The 21802-nt window shown below is 36.8% G+C and overlaps 1 protein-coding gene across 8 annotated transcripts in view; it reads right to left on the bottom strand.

Annotated features, from left to right (window-relative positions):
- Positions 1-21802, bottom strand: part of UTRN (utrophin) — a 380224-nt gene that overhangs the window by 86431 nt on the left and 271991 nt on the right. For 7 of the 8 annotated variants that reach the window (XM_027687304.1, XM_027687284.1, XM_027687294.1 and 4 more), the window contains 3 exons: positions 15547-15676; positions 3150-3418; positions 700-846 (listed from right to left, as the gene is read on the bottom strand). In XM_027687304.1, coding sequence (XP_027543105.1) covers positions 700-846; positions 3150-3418; positions 15547-15676 — 546 coding nt within the window. The remainder of the gene's footprint in view (positions 1-699; positions 847-3149; positions 3419-15546; positions 15677-21802) is intronic. The other variant, XM_027687314.1, reaches the window with a different exon arrangement.

The following is a 21802-nucleotide window of genomic DNA, read 5'->3' as shown; positions in this document are numbered from 1 at the left end:
AGTATTTCCTACAAAATAAAAAAGTGAGAAACTTCAAAATTGATACATGAATTTTTAACTGATGTAAGAAACTTCATTAAATCATTCACTTTGAAACTACGTACAAGTTTCAACTGTAATCAGGCACATTGATTTACCTTTCTCAGACCATTTAAGCACAATAATCATAACTATGCAATATGAATCGCTCTCACAGCATATCCTCTTCTGTTTTGTAATGCTAAATTGCTATTGCTCATACCTTGCTATAGCTCTACTAATACTTAAGACACTTAAAGTGAAATTCCCTACAGAAAGTGAACATTCAAAGACAAAATAAAATAGCTTTCCACAAGCTGGAAACACAATAGAAGTACTTACACCAGTTTTTGGTAACACAGATTTATGTAATAAAATATACTGCTAAAAGATATACAAAAAAAGCATGCAGCAATAGTTCCCACTAGTCTCCAGAGTTTAATGCAGTTTCCTGTATGAATAAACTGCTGAAACAGCTTGAAAGGAAAAGCTTTTGGTCAAGCTGCTGAAGGAAAGACAGATCTTTTTGTTGCTTTGGTACCAACAGGGTAACACCTTAGCAATAGAAGTAATGGAACAAATGGTAATAACACATCAGAGAAGAGAAGAGAAAGGACAGAGAGGACAGAGAAAAAGAAACATCCCTCCCCACACATCTACTGTACATATTCAGAAGAATACCTGTAAAAGTTTCCAACGCATATTAAGATCATCCAGTTGACGAGACATCTTTAAGGATGGATAAAGGTCAAGTGGAGACAGCTGACTGGACAAATCATTCACTGTTTTAACTTTTAAGTTGATGGGAGCAATTTCATCTCTAAAAGCCTTAAAGGGTAAGAAACATACACTTATGTTCAAGGGACATTTGAGCAGCAGAAAAGCCACAGTAAACTCAACACGGTTCTGACCTGCCCAACGCGGAAGCTTATGCTGAACAACTGGACACAAGTCAGTTCTCGGCAAAGAAAGTTCACTCACTTCAATGTTTGTACTATATCATTCATATCCATCTTTACAGAAAAACAGTATGAAACTTGCTCAAATGCCCATAAGCAAATTGTGCCCCTAAAACAATTTAAATTATTTTTTTAGTGGTGCCATATGGTTTTAGAGCTTTTCATCACAAAAGAAAATACACAATGCTATTAGGAGCTTTAGCAGCATACAGCCTGCCAAGTGTTCTTAAGAAAAAATGTGTTCAGTAGCTATAGCTTTCCAGTACTAAGCAGCTGACAAAAATTCCATTTAAAAACTATTATTGAATTAGCAAAGCATGAAGGAATTTGTCTTCTACAGAAAAGGAGTACAATGTTTTACCTGATTAGAACCACAGAGTGAAACTATTACAAATGACTAAAAAGAAGTAAAAGGTTTATTGAATCAAATAGAACTAAATACAGTATTAAGGTAAAATTGATGCAAGTTTTAGTTACAGTTAAAAAGATGCATCAAATGTCTTTTTTGCTGTGAGCAGTTAAGTGTTCAATCCTATAAATGGCTTGATTGAACATCATGAAACATGCCAAAAACAACTGTTAAAAAAGCATTTTCTTGGGATAATTCAATTCAAAAATCACTCTCATCAGGCCCAGGAACAGAAGGAACATACAGGCAAGAAAGAAGCACTGGGCTTCTGGACAGCCAGCAGGCCCCTATTAGTTCAGCAGATTTTCAGTTTTTCCACAGCAATGAAAATCTGAAAGACTTCAGTTTACTCTACAGAAAAAGCCATTGAGATATGACAAATCACTTCTTAACATAAGAACAAGGAGCTATTCAGCATTAGCATCTTATTTCTTGCTTTAGTATCTATATTAAAATATAAGAGGGAGAGGAAGATATTCATCATTCTTCTCAAATCAACAGCTTTGACTGTCTTTGTTTTAAGGATTTTGGTTCCATTAACCTTGAAAGTAACAACAAAATTTTGAGAATGAGGATGCTTACATTGATATATGTGAAATAATGCAGCCCTGGGAGACCACAGGCTGTATACGCATAGAGAGAATATCTGCAGAAACCTGGTCGCAGCACATGGCCTTTCATTCTTCTAATACAAGCATCCCAAGCTGAAGACATGGATTGTCAGGTACATAACCCCAGGGTCTTCTAATGCATTGCCATATTCACCCTTAAGCTTAAAAACTGAAAAGCTGTGTTTGTGAAACAGAAGCTTAGTGATAAGTGCTGAATTTGGCCCAAACAGCAATTTTCTCTACCTACATGTGCATACCCACATGCTCTCCTGGAATCCCTGATATTCAGGCACTTCCCCAAGCACTGTACTGTTTCCAGCCAGCTTTCCTGGATGATAGTTATCAGAAGATATCCCTTTTTTGGAGAGCTCTGTATTACGGGGTCCCTACCCAACCCATGAAGTTAAGCAGGGAAGGGCTACTACCTATCACGAGCAGCCATGTCTTAGGATGCTGAGCCCTGCATGGGTGGCCTGCAACCCAGGCAGCAAGAACGTTATAGAGTAGTATGTGTTCTTCACTTTGAAATAATCTTGATGAGAAGCCAGGCTAAAGTAAAAGCAAATGCAAATAGTCAGTCATAGGAACTAAAATAGGTAATAGATGTGTGAACTTTATGAAAGTTAGGAAACAGAAATTAAAACTACAAACACATTTCTGTATGACTGAAAAAGCTCTAAATGTTTTCCTAACAAGAAAGCTATACATGATGGCCAAACAGATCTGATGGCTCATCACTACAAAAAGAAAGGGAGATACTGTCAACTGCTGGAATGACAATTGACTCAGCTCATTCATACTCCAGTGCCTGGGCACAGCTCCAAACAAACCCAAGGCCTAACTACGGATTAGACAGTATTTAGAGGAGGAAAATATTTAATTCCTAGAACACATTTTTTTCATTTAACGAATGTTATATTCTGTATACACCTGTAGCTTGCTGATCATATGTGCTTATGCAACCCCAGTCAATAGTCAATGTGGCACAGCACTGGACTTTGAGACCTCAGATACTGTCTTTAAAGAGCACTTTATACCGCACATGACAATTTAAGTACACAGTGTGTACATATCTAATGTGACTAGAGGTAGTAGAATGAAGAGGTCTGACACACACACAGGCTAAATATTTCCCAGGAGTTCCACACTTACTGTAGTTTTCTCAATGTGATCTGGTAACGAATCTATGAGCAAGTCTCCTACAGGTTTCCAGCCATTCCTCACATTTTCAGCCTCCTTCAAATCAGCATCGAGGTCATCCATGGCACACTGCAGGTCTTTCAGTTTTTCTAATGCTTTGTCCACTTGATTCTGCCAGATACTGGCACTGGCATTTAGGTTCTCCCACTTCTCTTTTACCTCTGATGACTGTTTACGCATAGCTTTGGCCATTCTCATGGCTTTCTCCTCAGGGGTCAATTCTGCAAAGGGAAAGAAGAGTTACACTGTTTCCTTCTTATTCGTGTCCAGTTAAATAGACAGTGAGTCTGAGATAGGCACTCAAGACAGTCAGTAAGTCCAGTGTCAACTGACAATTTATTTCAGCAGGTACAAGGTAGAAGAAAGTCTACCTTGTCATAACTGAAATAAACCTCAGTCACTCCAACTGACAAAATGAAGCTTGATCAGAAGACAGGAAACTATTCCTGACTTTCATACATTATGATATCCACAAAAGCAGCTTACTTCTGGTTTGTCATTTTTGGAGGCACAGAGGAAGGAAATAAAAGGTCTTCTTTACCCTACTGAAAACTGCCATAGGGAATCAGTGGACCATGTAGAACGAGCTTGTTTCCGGATCACTTACCACCACTTTCACCCTACTACCAGGATGTCTCAAAATCCACTAGCAAAATCCAAGGTATACTGATTATCAAGTGGGGAGTGGTCCTCAGCTCTACATCCATTTTTCTGTGTTAATACCAAAGTCCTAAAGGGCTGGTTAAAATAGGTTTTCCAAATCTAAAAAGGTTCAGTGAAGCTATTGACTGAAAAAGAGTCAAGCTTATGGTTCACTATTACTCACAAATTTCAGGCTTCTGTGTCTAGATAGCACACACCTCAGCAACCATGAAAATGCCATTTAAGTTACAAAGATCACCTGCCACTGGTCTTTGCAATAAGCAAAGCTGTAACAGGTACACACACAACCTCCTCAGGACAGTCACTGGAGACGATACTGATTATTTCAGTCAATTGCTTATATTGAAATCTCCAGTCCCCGGTAAGTCTGCAAGATACTGGGCAGAACTCTACACCAGACCTCTCAAACAAGAACTGACAAACCCATCAGCTGGTGACTTCTCTCGCCTCCACAAGAGGTGATTTCTGTGTATCAGTCACATAGTCTATCAATGATGTCTTTTCTGGGTCTTCAGTTTGAGACTGAGCAAGACCCATACAGCCAGAAAGCTAAAAGGAAAACCCTAAAACATCCCCAGCAGGTCCTACTGTCTGCTGATCAGAGGGTACTTTCTGAAGAAAGTCATGGGGAGCTTCCTTCATCAGGGAGGAGTTGCTTCAGTAATGACAAAAAACAGCCAGTCTTATAGGATTCCCCTTCTACATGAGAGCCTTGCAGCCTCTGCAGGCAGAGAAACCAAGCAGAGGAAACTCTATACAATGCAAAAAACCAGAAAGCGAAAGAGAGGGGGGAGATGTGACATACACTGAAACTAAGCTATTTGGCCTTCTCTTCAGTCCTACATAAAACCCTTGGTAAAGGTTTATCACAGTATTCTTGTGATCAAAATGTAAGTGTTACCTATGAATAAATTATACATAATCACACAAAGATGAAAGTACCACTTCTGTCAGAAGTCAGATGACACATACAATCTTCCATTTACTGGTAGACTGTCTTTAAAATCATTATAAGCTTGGAGTTGCTAATGCGGTGGAGGACGGTGAGGGGGCTACATACAAAAATGGTGTGGGAAAAAACTTTTTGCTTTACAAAGACTAGAGGAATGTCAAAGTAAATGCACACTTATGGTTGAAAAAGTTACCTTACTATGCCTCTGGTGATGCAACTATTGTTCCATAGCACCCAATACAGAAAAGCATACTGCAAGTAATTAATACAAAATAAAACACTAGAATACATTCAATTTGTTGTTTAGAAGGGCAGGCACATTTTCCCCAGATATAAAAGTAATAGGGAGTTGTTTGCATCGGAATCAGAGTTTCGGCCCACCAATTCTACATACATGGTCTGGTTTTTCTTTTGAAGTTTTTTCAAATCTTGTTAGCCCATATTAAACTTGATAAATGCTAGACTACAAATACTAGAAGAGTAATCAACAACACAACCCAACTGCCATCTGAAAAAAACAAACAAACAAGCAAAATGCAACCCAAAATGCATATTTTGCATTATAATTGTTGATGTAGGGAGGAGAGGGCATTGCACAAGGGATCTTGCTGAGAAGTGGTTATGTAGGAGAAACAACATACAAGGAATGGTAAGCAGAGCAGAATGGAAGGCAAGGGCAATCAACAAGAGCCAGCATCACCAAAGAAGGGAGACAGACACCGAGGCTGCAGGTTGTGGTGCATGTTTTGACCTCAGAAGAGAGAGCCATTTGAAGAAGGACTGCAGCTGAGTGGTACAAAAGATGTTTTGAGCTTAACAAGATATTTCAGTGACTTGTTGGGTGTCATAAGCTATCACATGAGAGCACTGCCTATGTGTACTTTGCCTGCAAAAGCAGAGATTATAGCCAGGCTTAGGGACACCACAATGGAAGGCAGGTGTTTCAGAAGAGGAACTTGGGGTGAAATAGTTTTGAAAAAAACCTACAGTGCTTAACTAGATGCAAACAGATATGAACTATGTATGTAGCTCTGGGATCTAAAGACATGGCAGTAACCTACAATTTGCAATACTGACAGACCAGAATAAAGATGAAGACCAAAGCTATGCTGTGATAAATTGCACCTTGTCTCTGGATTTACACATTTCCCAGTAGAATAAACTACATCATAGAACAATACAATTATGGAATGATCTTTACTCCAAGCTTTGCAACATATTTTAGAAAAATGAAAAGAAATAAAGCTGAAGCTCTATGCAAAATCCCCCTTTGGAAAAAAAATTGCTTCTGTAGAGACATTAAAGAAGTTGTTACCACAAGTAATTCTGGAATTATTCACCTTTGAGAATAATAATATAACAATAATGGATGAATGAATGAGAATCCACTTCAGTGCAGTGATGAAGGGACTGTGAACACAATCTGTACCTAGTGGCAAAGTCTAGTATCATAGGTTATCTCACAGGTTGAGGTATCCTATGATACAGCTATAGGTTGAGGACAACCAGACCACAGGAGAAAAAGCTGCAAGACAATAAATGAGGATTAGGGAGCACCTAGAGACGGAATCCTTTACACAAGGTAAGGCAATACTGAGCTTCATTGAAAGGGGACAGAAAATTGCAGACCCAGTAGAGGAAGCCTCCTCTGTTGGTATCTTGAACATTTGGCTACAGGGGACATTATACCCAGAAACTGGACTAAGTGAAAGTTAGATACATGCAAAGCTGCAATCTGCCATTTTTATCCAACATCATGAAGTTGCATCATCCTTTACCTGTTATCAGAGCCAAAACCTACCAATTCTGCATAAAAGAGTAAAATGTTGCAAGGCCTGAACAGTTCTCAGCTAGATTATTAGCTGGTCTTTTTAAAAGATCAGTCACTTGACAAAGAACACACAGAAAGCTTTAGTAAGAGCTGAAAACCTTGCAAAAGTCTTCGGCTGGTCTTAAAGATACCAACAACAGATTCAGTGAGTGTTTCCTGCTCTCATGGAAGCAATAAGAAAAAATGTGACTATAGCAATAAATAGATTGGATATGGCACTTGGAGATATGGTTCAGGGGTGACCATGGTGGTGCTATGTTAACAGTTGGACTAGATGATCTTGAAGGTCTCTTCCATGCTTGGTGATTCTGGGATTAGAAGAGGGGAACAATAGCCTGACTTTATTTGTATGGTCAGCTAAAACAAGGCAGCTTTACTCATGACAGACTAGTCTCTTATTTTGGGAGGGGAAAAAGATTCGAGAATGATTGGGTGCTACAAGTATCCCAACAGAACTGAAAACCGAAAAATGTTTTAAAACCATTTATCAAACCAGTGTCACTGTGCAAGGATATCTACCACATACTGTATTTGAAAAATATTAATTCATTGCAAGACTGCTTTATTTCACAAAAGCCTTGGAAGTGCTTGTAAACTTGCCCTAAAAAGACATTTGCGAGAAAAATAAAGCAAAATACGTGCCTTTATGAGCTATAAAACCATTCAGGATATATTCATTTAAGAGAAATATATTCTGTATAACTACATGTTTTCCACCATGAAAACCCAACTTATTAATGAGCAACACATTACTTTTTTTCAAGCAGAGACCACATTCTTCGAGATACTGCATAGCAAGGTCACATAGCATAAACTGTAAATCTCAAAAAAAATTGTCTTAACAGGAAGAGTTTTCTTCTCTTAGTTTGGAGTTCATTTAACCAGTCTATCATTACACACACTGGCAGACAGAATTCCTTTCTGCTGTGAAAAAATCCTACATAGTAGTTTTTGCTCTTTTGTTCCTACTTAATATAAAAAGTCTTTTCAATTATCAACTTGATCAGCTTCCCTCCTCCTTTTTTTAATGGTACTTGCTACATATGTTCACTCTAGCAGCTGCTCAGAAAGTAAGAACGGCCTACATGCACTGGACCATCTGTTTACCAGAGAGGAAAAATAACTGACCTTGCAGTAAGGGAAAAAGAGCAGAAAAAAAAGCCTGCTTTTGTAGTGGGGGGGGGAAATCTTGATTTTAATAAGCATTTTTTGTCACAAACAAAGCACCAACAGATTTTCTGTATCTCTAGCAAAGACCAAGTGCTATAGAAGGAAAACTTTCACGCCTGAATTTTATAGCATATAGCTTCCCTGCATGCCTACATACATGGAGAATTCAAGTGAAGAAAATTCTTCTTGGTAAGAATTTATTTTAGACTTCTTAAAACTATTTGGCTCTAGCCATATTTCATTTTAAGCAACAGTGCTTGATCCTTATTATATGGCCTTGAACTAGTGATGCATCCTGCCAAAATTACATTAATTTCCTTTCACTTTTGATATAGTCTTAATAAAATACAGTGGAACTAGAGATGATTTCATGTCACTTCCCTCTGCCATTACGTCAAATGTTGTCTCTTCCTTGGTTCAACTGATCTTTGCAGCAAAAAACAATGGGTGACACAGCACTGTAATCACATTATGAAAACTTTCAGAGCATTTGAATAGGCCCAATAGCACACTGTCATATTCCTAAGCAGAACCACCAAAAGCAGTGCTGTCATTGTATCATGAAGTCTTTAGCACTGCTCCAGAGAAAGTATTCTTTGGGCTTCTAACAGTTTTGACAGAAAACTTAGTTCTGATGGGATGGCAATAGGAAGTTTAAAGAATAAACACCAACTGGTTAATGCAGAAATGCAACAATCACACTCTAAGCACAACTCACTATGTTGCCTTTTCCTCCTATTCAAATATCTATTGCATACTTAGTTAAAACAAGGAAAGAGCACAGTCACTTTCATTTTTGCCCATTTAGGTATTCTTCTATCAGAACTGAAAGTTCTTCAAACTAGAGAAATGTAATTAAACAAAGAGTGAATGAGGAAAGTCTCTGCAAGATAAGAGATAAATTACCTTTGGTCTACAGAAGACAGAATTGCAAAAGCAGAGCAAAGGAAACTGTTAACCTCATGTATGATGAATAATTCTGAAAAGGGCTCAAGAGTATGGGCTTCAGATAAAGACAACTGAGAACAATGCCAGCATACATACATATTCTTTAATAACGATAGTTGATATTTCCCACTGAGCTGGTGGGGAAGACAGAGACGGACAAAACAGAGGAAGTAGCTTCCAGTTAAAAGAGATAATTAAGTTGTCCCCTAGTTTCTATCTCCAGAAAACTAACAAAGATCACAGCAATCCTGAGAACCTTGCATTTATCCAGCACAATCAGGGTAATTTGTCAACATAAACAAATCACACATACAGTGTAAAAATTTATTTTTAAATAAATGGTGTGATCCAAAGGAAGTTCACAACACTTTTGCACAGTGGATGCCCAAAGTTTATGTTGCTCCAGGAACATAAACCAGGTATGAATTCAGTTTTAGTCCGCTCCTGCCACAATACCAGAAAAACGCAAATACAACAGTACTGTTACAGCATCTCCAAGCTGTGCCTTCTTCCAATTGAAGTTAAAGGGAAAGTATTAATGGAGTATCAATTACTCTAGGCAAGCAAAGAATTAATCCCACTCTTCTTTTCAAAGCACTGTGACTGTGGATTTTAACAAGCCTTTTATTTATTCCAAAGATCAATAAATATTTGTTTTTCTGGCACTGCACATATGGCAGGTAGTTCCTCAGCAAGACTGCAGGAGACATAAATCCCATAACAGCATTTCAAAACAAAACAGAGGCACCTAATTTATTCCAAAACAACACAAAACCAGAAAATAGACAAGTCAGGCAGCACAAAAGATAGGGCTCCCTGACTCAATGGCACCCTATAATAAACACACACAGGACTTTAAAACATCCATGTTCTGAACTTTTCTGACCTTTCAAGTAACTCTTTTCAGCCTGTTTTTTCCTCTATAGACATGACTTTTAGTTTGTTATTCTGCAATTTCCAATTTGCTTTCTTGAAGCTCATTTAAAATGTTTTAAGCTATGTTTGGTCTAGGGTGTAAGGAAGGCATTTTCTTTCACACAAGGTCTTAAGGTTTGAGAGCCATCTTAACCTCTGAGAGCCACCTATGAGCATTACTCATAGTATAACTGAAAATTCTCTTGCAGACAGTTTCACCAGTTTCTCAGGTCTTGTAAACAAGGCAACAGTTAAACTTTCAGAATGTGCTTCCACCTAGAAAGCGTCCCATATTTCAGATAAAACTGTGACACAAGAGAGCACACAGGTCAGGAATGAATATAACTGTTTATATCCTGAGGTTCTCATGAAAATAAAAAGCAAACAGGAAAAAAGCAAAAAATCCCAACCAATCAGTAATAAAATTAACAACTATCAAGCCAGCCTGGTGCCATAAAAAATTCAGGCTTTAAAGTCCTCAAAAGTTTTTACTCCACACCACTCAGAAAGTGGAAACAGTTTTCTTGAACTGTACTAATACGAATCCAAGCAGACAACCATGACAACTCTACAGGAAGAATTTCAAGGCTTTACCCCGGTGGACTAAACTTGTAGAGTGACTAAGAGATCTATCTGAAAAGGAGTGAGACAATTACTTTGAGATTCTCTCACGGGTAACTGCACTTCTCTCTAATCTTAGGAAGAAACTCTTAAAAGTGACAACTGAGTGAGCTCCAACTAAAACAGAAGCAGTAATGCTCAAAATAGTGTAAGCAGTTTCTGGGCATGATTCCACCAATATTCAGTGTGCCATACCCTTTTCATTCTCCCAAGCACTTCTAATTTTCACATTTAAGACTTCAAACTCAGCCCAGCTGCATAGCAGAGGCAAAAAAAAAAATATTGCAGTAGTGTGTGATAGCTAGACAACAGACACAAGTGGGTGGGAATAGAAATGCTGCCTGGTACATACATTAGAAAACAGTAAATTGCCTATTTTAGTGAGATCTTCCCTGCAAAAAGGAAAAATTATGGCAGAGAATTTACCTGAATGTGCTCAGTGGTGGGAAGCAAAAAAAGTTTAGCTTTTATTTATGTCTGAAAGAGGCAAATATGTAGTGTTCACTGTTGCAGGATTCAAATTGTGTGAACAATTCCTACTGCATTTCTGTAGGCCTTGCTTGACATAACTTTAGAAGTTGTAAGCTGTAACGTTTATACTTATAGACTGTGTGAAGATATGTAATGTTTATACTTGTTAGCTGTGTGTCTAATTATAAGGTTTGAGAACATAGTATGTTTATAGCAAGGAAGCCTTGAGAAAGTACAGATAAAGGTACACCTGCAGATTTCAGAAAGCCCCTAATTATGAAGGCCTCTACATGCCAAGTATGACTTCAGGTCGCGTGGACAGAACATCAGGTCCAATCAACTGGAGACATGAGACGCGTGTACAGACTGAGCTATCCAATCACCTTGTTGTAAGCATGTGCCCAAAACAAACTAAACTGTATAAAAGTTGACTTATTTAAATAATAAATTGGACATTTTGCCTGATCATATTGGTCATTTGCATGTGTTCCTGAGCTCTCCGCCCACAGTTCACAACTCTAAATAAAGTATATACATGCAATTCACTGATACTTATTAGTATATTTCTTTTATTAACACAGTTGTGACTAATGGGGTTTTCTGTACTTTCCATTAATAGGAGATAACAGATGGTAAATAGTTATTTTTAAATGCTGTGTTCATCTCAACAATCTTTGCTACCAAACAACAGCTTTCAGAGCTAGGAATCTAATTGTCCCGAGAAAACTGGAAGCTACTGAAGTACTTTGACAATATTACAGTCTCCCAGAAACATTCACTGTTGCACTGAGAATCAGTGTAGTAGCCTGTGGTAATCTGCTAGGATATTAATTTATGTTATCTTCTAAAAAAATTATCTCCACTCCCTCACTGCTTGAGTGGACAAGAATTTCAGCAAAGCCATATCATCAGTTTGTAGAACCCTGGGGACAAAAAATATTATTTCTGCTTTCCTTTTTGTTTTCTATGGACTGTAATCTTACAGTACATGGATTTAGGAAGCCAGCTGTAACTATGCCATAGAGAATGACAATTAATATTTTCAGATCTAAGTTTTCTCCTGTGCCATGGATAAGTCACAAAAAAAGCTAAAAACATGAGCATTTTAAATTTCTTTAACCTGTCCGTCTACAAAATTCAGCAGCTGGCCTGCTGGCTTATCAATCAGCTCCTCTCAGATGCTGAAGCAGCTCAAAGACAAGAAGAGGGTGAAGCTTGCTCTTTTTTGTGATGGGGCCTCTCTATGGAAACATGGCAAAACACAAACAGAAGAAAAGACAGATGATAGACATAACTAACTTAGAAGGAAGTTTCCTGGAAGATGAAGAACTCTGTCTGACTGTGCCAGTTACTACATGGTACAGTAGCAGGCCAACACAGTAAGCATAAGGCAAAGATGGGAGAGAAGAAAACAAGGCTTACTCATAACACGATTTTACATTCTTGGGATATATTTGACATTAACAAGACCATTATAGACAGTAATAGGTTATCATAAGGCATCCTATAACAAATATTCTCTTAATGAATGCATGTATACACAGGTCCCTAAAATAGGTCTTTGTCAAGTTCAAAACTGATTCTTATCATTTTTCTCCTAAATCTCTCTCATTCCTTGCCCTTGCGACAATGCCCTCCCTGGCATGAAAACATCTATGGCGAAAAAGAAAATTGGGGGGGGAGGGGGGAGAGAAGAGAAGTGGATGGAGAGGTTGAAGAAAATAGAAAAATTTACAACCTTTATCCTCTTCAGATTAGCTAACCCTCCCCCCTAAAAACTCCTGCTCTTATACAAGGCAAGAACTAACCTCAAGAACCTGTGATTTTCCAATTAATACAACTTCGATTTAATAAAACAGATTTGCTACTTGTATTATAGAACAAGGCAGAGAAATGTTCAAATCAAGACTGTACAGTGCTCTGTACTGTTAATCAATATTTTTTAAAGACATACTTACAATCCAAAACCACACTCCTTCCCCTTTATCAACATGAAGTGGACTTCACTGAAGTTAACAAGCTAACTTTAATCAACTGCAGACCAGTGATCGACAGGCAGGCAGAAAATAAAATTAAAAAAACCCAACATTTTAAAAATAAACATAAGCTCACATCCACATTCTTCACTATAAAGGGTTAATCAGAAGAAAAATTGTGTGTCTGGCTGTCTTCTAGTTCAGAGATGCAGCTTTCTGGAGATTGGTGGTATTAGCTGTCAGAAAAAATTTACTAGACTCAGTCCTGGGTGAAAATGAACAGCTTATTATTTATATGAGATCAGAGAAAATTATTCAAAGACACTTTTTGGCCTGAAAGTCTATTAATTTACAGATAGTGTAGTCCCATTCTGTGTGGGGTGTGAGTGCCTACTGCTGGCAGTGGGGGCTTCACAGGGGTCTCTGGGAGAAGAGGTTGCAGCTGCCATGTGCCAGGGACAACAGACTCCAGTCTACCCACCACAGAGCACAGCTGAGGGCATGGTCTGCAAGTGATTTGTGCATGTCTCTGGTCTAATCATATACAGCTGAGGCCCTCAGCCATGCTGGTGGCACCTCAGGGAAAGTGTATTTAAGAAACAGCAGAAAACACCAGAGAAAGAGGAGGAGGGAACAAACAGGAGAAACTGCAGAGGGAACACCAAGGTCAAAGGAGGAGGAGCAACTCCATGGCAGGGCAGACATTCCACATGGAGATCCCACAAAGAGGAAAGATGTGAGAAGAAAAAAGCAGCAGAGAAAAACTTCTGGGCTAACCATGGACTTATCACCTTCCCACCCTCCCACACCATTTTTTGCCTCTGAATATGACCTGCAGTCACAACATACAGGGTAAAAGACAGGAATGAGGGAGTCGAGTGTGTGAAAGGGGGGAGGAAAGCTGTGATTTGAATGTTTGTCTTTTTGTTTCCCACTACCAAACAAATTAGTATTTAATTATTTATTTGAAATAGCAATATTTTTTTTCCCCCAAGCACATTTATTTGGCCCACAACAGTAGTTTGTAATGGCTCTGCATCTGTGACCCATCTGATCCCCATCATGACCCATGAGATTTCTTACTCCTGTTCTTCCTATCTCCTGCCTCCACCCTACTGAGGTGGAAGACATGAGAGGTGGATGGGTGGGAGTTTGGCTGGTAACCAAGAATAACCACATGCTCAAAAAATAAAGTCTGTGGACTACTGAGTGTGAAGAAGGAAGAGGAAAATAAGTTCAGTGCACATCTATGAGACTTCCCAGTGGTTTTCAAATATGATGACTACAGCAGAGACATGTACACATCCCTTGCAGACCCAAGCTGTTACTGCTATGCAGTTAACCATGGTCATTGAATTCCCTGCTATACTGTTATCACTGCCATTGGTATAGCATAAAATAATAATAATCATGATCCATCATAATAGACTGGATAACAAGAATTTATGGTGCACCTTATCATCTGAAGTTTGCTCTTTCACCTTCAGTCAATGCTGACTAGATCATTGATATCAACTCCTGCTAGAAAATGAACATTTTACGTTGGTAACATTTTATATATTGGTATCATTTGTGCTGAGAGGTTCTATGCTTTTGAGGAGAGAATCTGCTATTTCAAACTTCTGTGCATAAGTATGAGCAAATATACAGCAACCAAACCTTATTTTTCAACTGCAAGGTTGCTTTTGATTTAGACCAATTAAAACATTAGATATGCCATATATCAAATGGGTTTGAGAATAAAGACAAACAATGTTTTCAGGAGTCAGGAGCTTAAAAAGGAAGTAGTAAGATACATTACAGCAGCTAAGGTACCAGAACTAATCACAGGGATAAATGGTTCGTTGGCTTTAATCACCAGCCATTCAATTTTTATCACAAAGTTAAATTAGAGAATATGAAACCACTTAAAAATTTGCACAGAAATAACACAAATTATGTTTCCAATGAACAAATTTAAGAAGTTTGCCATGGAGATGTATAAGAAGATGTATGGAAAGAAAAAGTAACTCTCAATAAAAGCAGCTATACTGTAATTTTGTAAATGATACAGAACAGTAAATTATTCACATCTTATATCAACTGATAGTTCTACAAAAGCAGATTACTATATTTTCCAAGAACAGTTCTTATGTAACTAAAAGTAAGACTTCATAATGCTGTAGTTCATATCAGAAACATAATTGTAGGACTTATTCACACAGATAATTTTCTGTTTTGTGGGGAGGTGAAGAAACATTATTCCCTTCTTTTTGGTCTCTGATATATAGACCAATATCTCAACAAATGCCATGCAGATAGAGTTTCTAGGATAGCTGTGGTTCAATTTCTTAGCAATAATTCATTTAATGTTCAAAGCCTTAAGATTCCGTAAAGACTGCCTTTCTAAAGATGATTTCTTTCAGTTTGAATGAGATACACCACCAAATACACTTACTTCTATTTGTGGAGTAACACTTTGAATAAAGACATATGTACATTTGAGTGTGCACCTTTGAACTACTATTCTGACTATATTTAAGGTCTGCACATTATCGTGTTAAGAAAAAAAGACCAGAACTGATCACTAGTGTTTTGAATCAAAAGGTAAGGTAAAGGCAATAGAGATGTTTCTATTTCTTCCATTAAAATGTAAGTACTTACGAAGCAGAGTAGTAACACTTTGAGATTAATCACTGAAATAAAAGCAAGCAGGATGTGATTTGGAAAATTCTCAAGTCTAACCAAATATTTGGGATATAAACCATGTACATGCAAGTCCTTTTTCTCTCCTTTTGACCATTCCTAGAAGTATTTTCTGACCTGTTTTTGAATGTAAGCTCCTTCTTGGTTCCTCAGGCCCCTCAATTGGTTGGTCAGCAAGGAAAACTCGTGCCTGGTCCACAGCATTGAGAATGGCTTGCTCTTTATCCTTCAGTTCACGCCTCAGTGCCTTTTGGTAAGGGAAAGAAGAATGCATTTGTAACGACGGCGTGAACAATTCTGTTTTCACCTCTCTGACCAGACCTGTCTAGTGAGTGAGTAATAAATAACCAATGTGTTATTCAGACTGTAAGATAAAATGCAAATTTCACAAAACAAAAATGGCAAGAAATTAAGGTTGGAAGGGCAATTTTTATAAAACTGACTTGAAGAAATGAACACAAGAAAGGTGATGATGGTAGGTTTTCAAAAAATAACAACAGAAACTGAAAATACTACATTAAACTTCTAAAAAAAGAGTAAATTTAATGGGTTTATTGCTTTTAACAGAATAGCAAATGTATAGTAGATTACTACAACAGACTTTACTTTTTTGATATCTGGAATAATAGCAAATTGCATCAACTAAAATTTCAGAAAATAATTTTATAAAATACTAAAAAAATTTTCAAAAATACTATGCATTCCTTAGAAAATGAAACCTCTTGCTTCTGTCTCCTATTTATTTTTTTTAAATTTAGAAGATATGTAACCAAAAATTTTATTATGATAATACATTCTGATAAAACACCCTTCAAATTAGTTAAAAATATTTTGATCCTTATTATGTAGAAACAATTGACTTATATACAGAAAGAAAATTATCAATTTTTCTTTAAGATTTTTTTTATGCTGATGGAAATGAATTTCAGGATATTTTGCTCTACAGCATTTATGACTTTTTTTAAAGGTTTAAGTGTAACAAACCCTTTCTTAAAAAAACAGCTGTACTGTTTCTTATAAAGCATTTTCTTCCATTCAATATTTTAAGTATAAATCTGTACCACTTAGAAGGAATCTGCTTTTCCAGTTCTATTTGTATTACTTTCTACCCGTAGAAACACAAAGGAAGATACTTTAAACATTATTAAAATGTTATGTTTAATTTTTCCAATATATTTTTCGCTCTAATTACAAAATCCAAGCTTATTTTGCTGACACAGTTTGCTCAGGCCCCATTCCAGCTAGAGAAACGCATTTAGTGAATGTTGACAACATTATTTAAGAAAATGAGTGTTTCTACTACAGAAAATTGTGAAAAACAGCTGCCATAAAAGTCTCACAACTGCTATCTTATCCTTTTCATTATTAAGTCTCTTGATGTTATAATCATAAAAAACACCTGCCTCTTGACTTTAACTTAGCAGAAGGCAAGATATATTTCCCCCCATTTCTCCCCCACTTTATTCCTTCATCTTCCTCTTCTTCCCAAATACTTTGCTTCTTCTGGTCCAAATAAAATAAATAAATAACCTCAACAAAAACTAATCACTGAAAACACACTAACTTCCATTACATTTAGGAATTGTGTTATACAGTCCAACCTTTAGTAACCATTAACTGCTGTATTTACACAAAAAACTCTTCAGAACACTTATCTCCAAATGCTTTTGCATAGCGATAATATTCTTGTAGGATTCAGTATAGACTACATGTAGTAAGAAATAAAAATTGCTGTTTAAAAACCAAGTCCTACATATTTAAAACAAAAAATACAGAAACTGAAGTATTGTAAAAACAACATTCCTGAAGAATCCCTTCAGATCATCACAGAATGTATCAATATTTTAATTTCACATTACATACCACAGAATAAGATGCTTCAAAGTCATCCATATTTTAAAAATCATTAAAATATTCTCTATGCAGGAATTTGTTTCAGAAGAAGGAAGACAGTGAGTGAACTTGTGTGCATGCATCAGTAAAACACAATCTTAACTTTGAATTTCTGTCAGAAACAGAGGGGCAATTACTTCACTGTGAGGTAGGATATCTTTCTAGATTTACTTTTCTCCCCTCCATGCAATTTTCCAAATATTTCCAAAGCATACAAGAAAAAGGAGACTAGGTCAGATTTGGAGCCTACTAAGAAATTTTGTGCAGTTAGAAACAATCTAGAGATGCATCTCCTTTGCTGTCTCTCCTGTTCACCTTCACATAGGTTTCATCAATTTGTCCTGATCACCCTCAACAAAACTTCAATCAAGTCTGATCTAAGAGACCTTGGATTTAATTCTCCATCATCCTTGCCACTGAAGCTGTTTAAATTGAGGTTGACAACATGAAGATTTTAAGACTTTGGCCCGTATAGCTCATCAGCTGTAAGCCATCCACGGCAAACCTTATTAATATTCTTGAAAGAACTCTCTTAGCATGAAAGAAACCATGCACTGAGCTGGTAATGCTGAAATCATTTGGTAGTAAAGAAGAGTACCTTGACCACACCACAGACTTCTTATATTATGGTTTATACATTTTTTCTTATGCCACAAATGCAGAAATGATTTTTGAACAACTACTCAAACTTGCCTAACTTTATTCCTTGTTTCTTAGCAATACTTAATGTATTTCCCTGTCTCTCTTTTTCTGCCAGTAAACAAGAACAGCAATGAGAGTACACAATGGAAGAATAACCAAACATATCAATAATGTTCTTATTCCTTCCTCTGTGCAACAGAACAAAAAAAGGCAACCCACTCATAAATCTAATTTCAAGCTCAAATATCATCTGTCTCGAATGGACAAAGTACAGATTTCATTGGAAAAAATCACATCTACAAAACACTACAGAGTAAAGTAAGTCATAAGAAGCCCAGCAAAGAACATAAAACCTGCTATACTGAATTAGATTATTGTGTTAAAGGTTTTTACATAATAAGAAGTGCAACCATGTATTTTGGTGTTTTATTTAGTTTTGCAAAAAGACACCTTCCCAGTGGCTACTCAGAATGGATGTCTTTCAGTAGAGAAGGATATTACTTCATTCTCCCTTTGACATTAAGAACTAAAAAACTTTAACCATTTGTACACCTTTGAGTGTAGCACAGGTTTTGGTACAGGGAGAATTCCTCCCCTGCAGCTAGTTACACTTTTCAGGAAGAAAATTAGGAGAAAATTGGTACTAGAGTTCTGGTATAGATTAAATAAGTGAAAGTATGACAAAAGACTCAGAGGCATCTCCAAATTTAACACTGAAACAGTCCACTAATAAGGTAAACACACGGATGCAAATATTTTTTGAGTCCTGTTGGGTATGCAGATGTGAAGACAAAATGAAAAAGTGAACACTGAGCAGAGAAATAACACTTATTTTCCCTACATTATGCTTTTTATTATTTATAAAGTACAATAATATTTTAAAGCCATATTGGTCATACAAAAAGAGTCTGTATGCAACTTTGGCCATAATTCATCCCACTTTATTTCATACAACAATTTTAAATTGTAAAATTACTGTATACTTAAGTAATGGATTAAAATAAAAACTTCACACCTCTCACATTACTGACAGTTGACAGACGAATAAATCTGACGTCTATACAACACAGTTTTTCTGCATTGGAAAATTCAGTCTTATTTCCTACATAAACCAAGACATGAATTTTTAAAGAGTCCTGGAGAAACCATTTAGACAGTTTTGATTCTTACAGAAGGGGAAAAAAACCCCTGGAAACCTAAAATCTGGTGTGCTGATGTCAGCACAAACTGTCTCCAGAGCTGATCTTAAGCAATACTAATCAAGAATAATTTTAAAAATCCTCCTTTGAAACCTGAAGAATTCTTCCACTGGTAGATGGACAAAGGCTCACAAAACGACACTTCTGAAGTGTCTTACACAGCATCACACAAAGTAACAACGATGATCGGCATTGCAGCATCCATTTTGCAGGTCTAAGGGCCATTCTTCAAGTTAGTCAACTGCAGCAGAGTTACCCAGGACCCCACTAAAAAACTCCTTCTCTCAGGGAAGAGAACAAAAGATTTGGCTCCATGATTTACAACTGTTAGCTAATTTTTTACTCTCCATTTTGATTTGTTCCTCTTTTAGTAACATTATAACATATATTCCAAGATAATTGAACCCATTTGCCCTCTCTTCATTAGAGATGTTTATGATTTCTAATATAAAACCCAACTCTTCTCACAAGCTAAGATTTTTATAGGAATTTGCCTAAACCAAGCATTACAAAATTGCTGTTGGGAATGCTTTGTAGCCGAAGTCTTTTCCACTCTTTAAAAACCAGGAAGCTACAAAACCTCTGCTATTTGTGATTCTTTACACTGTTTAGTGTATCCTGCAAGCACCTATTTCCTTCAGCTGCACCTTAAAGTTATTTCCTTGGGCATAGTAAGCAGACTGCTAATTTACAGCCTCTTTTTCTCTTTTGAATTGTATAGACGTACAGAATAATTCAGGGAGCAGATCAGCTTAATAGTTCCAATAGATGAAGGCAAAGCTAATTTCAAAGAAAACACATGGGATGTTTCTTAAAATCAGAACATATTTAAATCAAGTCTCATTATGTACTCTTTTAAGGAAGTAAAGATGCACGTTATTGTAACTCATATCAGTTTAGCACACTGTAGCTTTATGTGCCAATCAGCAGCTCCTGCAGCATTTAATTACTTATTCATCTTTATTCTGCACCCAGTGCTTGAAAAACTTCTGTTACTTTTATACACTAAAATGAAAAAAAAAAAAAAACCCGTGGCATATAATAGGATGGGGAGAATAAGTAGGATGATTGAGAAAACTCAAAGAATGAAATGAGGAATTGTTTATAAAGATCACACAGAGATAAAGGTTGTGACTAAGTCTCTGCCAGCTGTCTGCATCACTATAGAATGAACTAGAAAGAAAATAAGCATAGCATGTTTAAAAGCTGCTCCTTCACATCAGACACTTTTTAATATAACATGTACACATAAAACTTCAAAAGTGCTCTGGTCTCTGGACACATCTCTGCATAAAAGGCAGTTTTATGATGTATCTACCCCAGCTGATATAGAAAATATTCAAATAAAGGGTAACATTTCATTTGAGATGGTGCAGGTCACCATGCATTTACCTTTTACTATTCCATACTTAATCTATTTGGTAAGAGAAATAATGGAGAAAAATATACAACCATTAACACCTGGAGATACAAAGACACATGCAGCACATAGGACTTCAAAGATGAGACCAAATTCTACATGTTCTGATAAATCAGAGACAAACAATGACCAGAATAGGGAAAGAAAGGCAAATATTGGGGGAGGTGGGGGAGAAGAGGAAGCTGTTTGCTTCCATAATAAATATATTGAGTATTTCAGATTTTTTTTTAATAGAAGAATCTACACAGCCATCTCAAAAAGGACCAAAGAGAAGTAAGTGTCAAAAGCTGCTAAATTGTCTCTCAGTTTACCATTTAACACTTGCTGTCTCTATTGCTGTAGTGCCAATACAGAGTGTGCAAACAGGATGGCAACTACAAGGGTTCAACGTGAGTGTAGACCTGGAAGTCAAATCTATAGCAAATTCCTCTTTTTTGCCTGAAGGCACAACGAAATGAAACTAAACGGACAGGAATAAAAAAGCACAGATGTGGGTAAAAGAGAATTAGACTATGTATGCTGGTGATCTTTTACTAGAGGCAAATAATGTTAGCCTACTTAAGATTTTTCCTTTGATTTATCAAAATAGATCCTTCAGGCCAGAAATAGGTGTACTTCTTCACTAAGACTTATTTGTCCCCTGATAATTTCCCTTCCCACTCTGGTCTCTGGATGAGTGCATGTGCTCATGGGTACTTACCAAAAATATCACCCACCTCCGTATATGCATTAATAGACATTCATTACATAAAATAAGTATCTATAACTGTCTCTCAACAAAGTGCGTTGCAGTAGTACAGCCAATAAGACAGAGGAAGGAAAGCATGCTATATCATCTGCTCTTCAGACTTATGGACATGAAACATGAAGCTGTTGCTAACATTCTAAAAACCAATAAACTGACAATCTCAAACTGCATCTGTATATTTCTGTGACACACTTTAATTAAGAAAGGGAAACTGACTTCCTTCTAAACTTGTTATAGTAGTTCAAAACCAGTAAGGTTATTTTCTGCATTTCCAGCTAACAGCATTGTAAATCAGAAAAAGATGATTTGAAGCCAGTTTGGAAAATTCTCACTTACAATAGCCTTGCAGAGACTTTGAAAGGCCTCTGTTGTGCACTAGAAAAGAACCCAATACTACACCACAAAGGCAGAAGTAAACTTAACTGTCACACACATTGCATCAAAAAAGACATTAAAAGGCTATTCTTGAAT

This window comes from Neopelma chrysocephalum, unplaced genomic scaffold (genome assembly GCF_003984885.1).
Source record: "Neopelma chrysocephalum unplaced genomic scaffold, ASM398488v2 Primary Assembly neopelma1_23, whole genome shotgun sequence".
Taxonomy (NCBI): Eukaryota; Metazoa; Chordata; class Aves; order Passeriformes; family Pipridae; genus Neopelma; species Neopelma chrysocephalum.
This window is presented reverse-complemented; position numbering and strand designations above follow the sequence as displayed.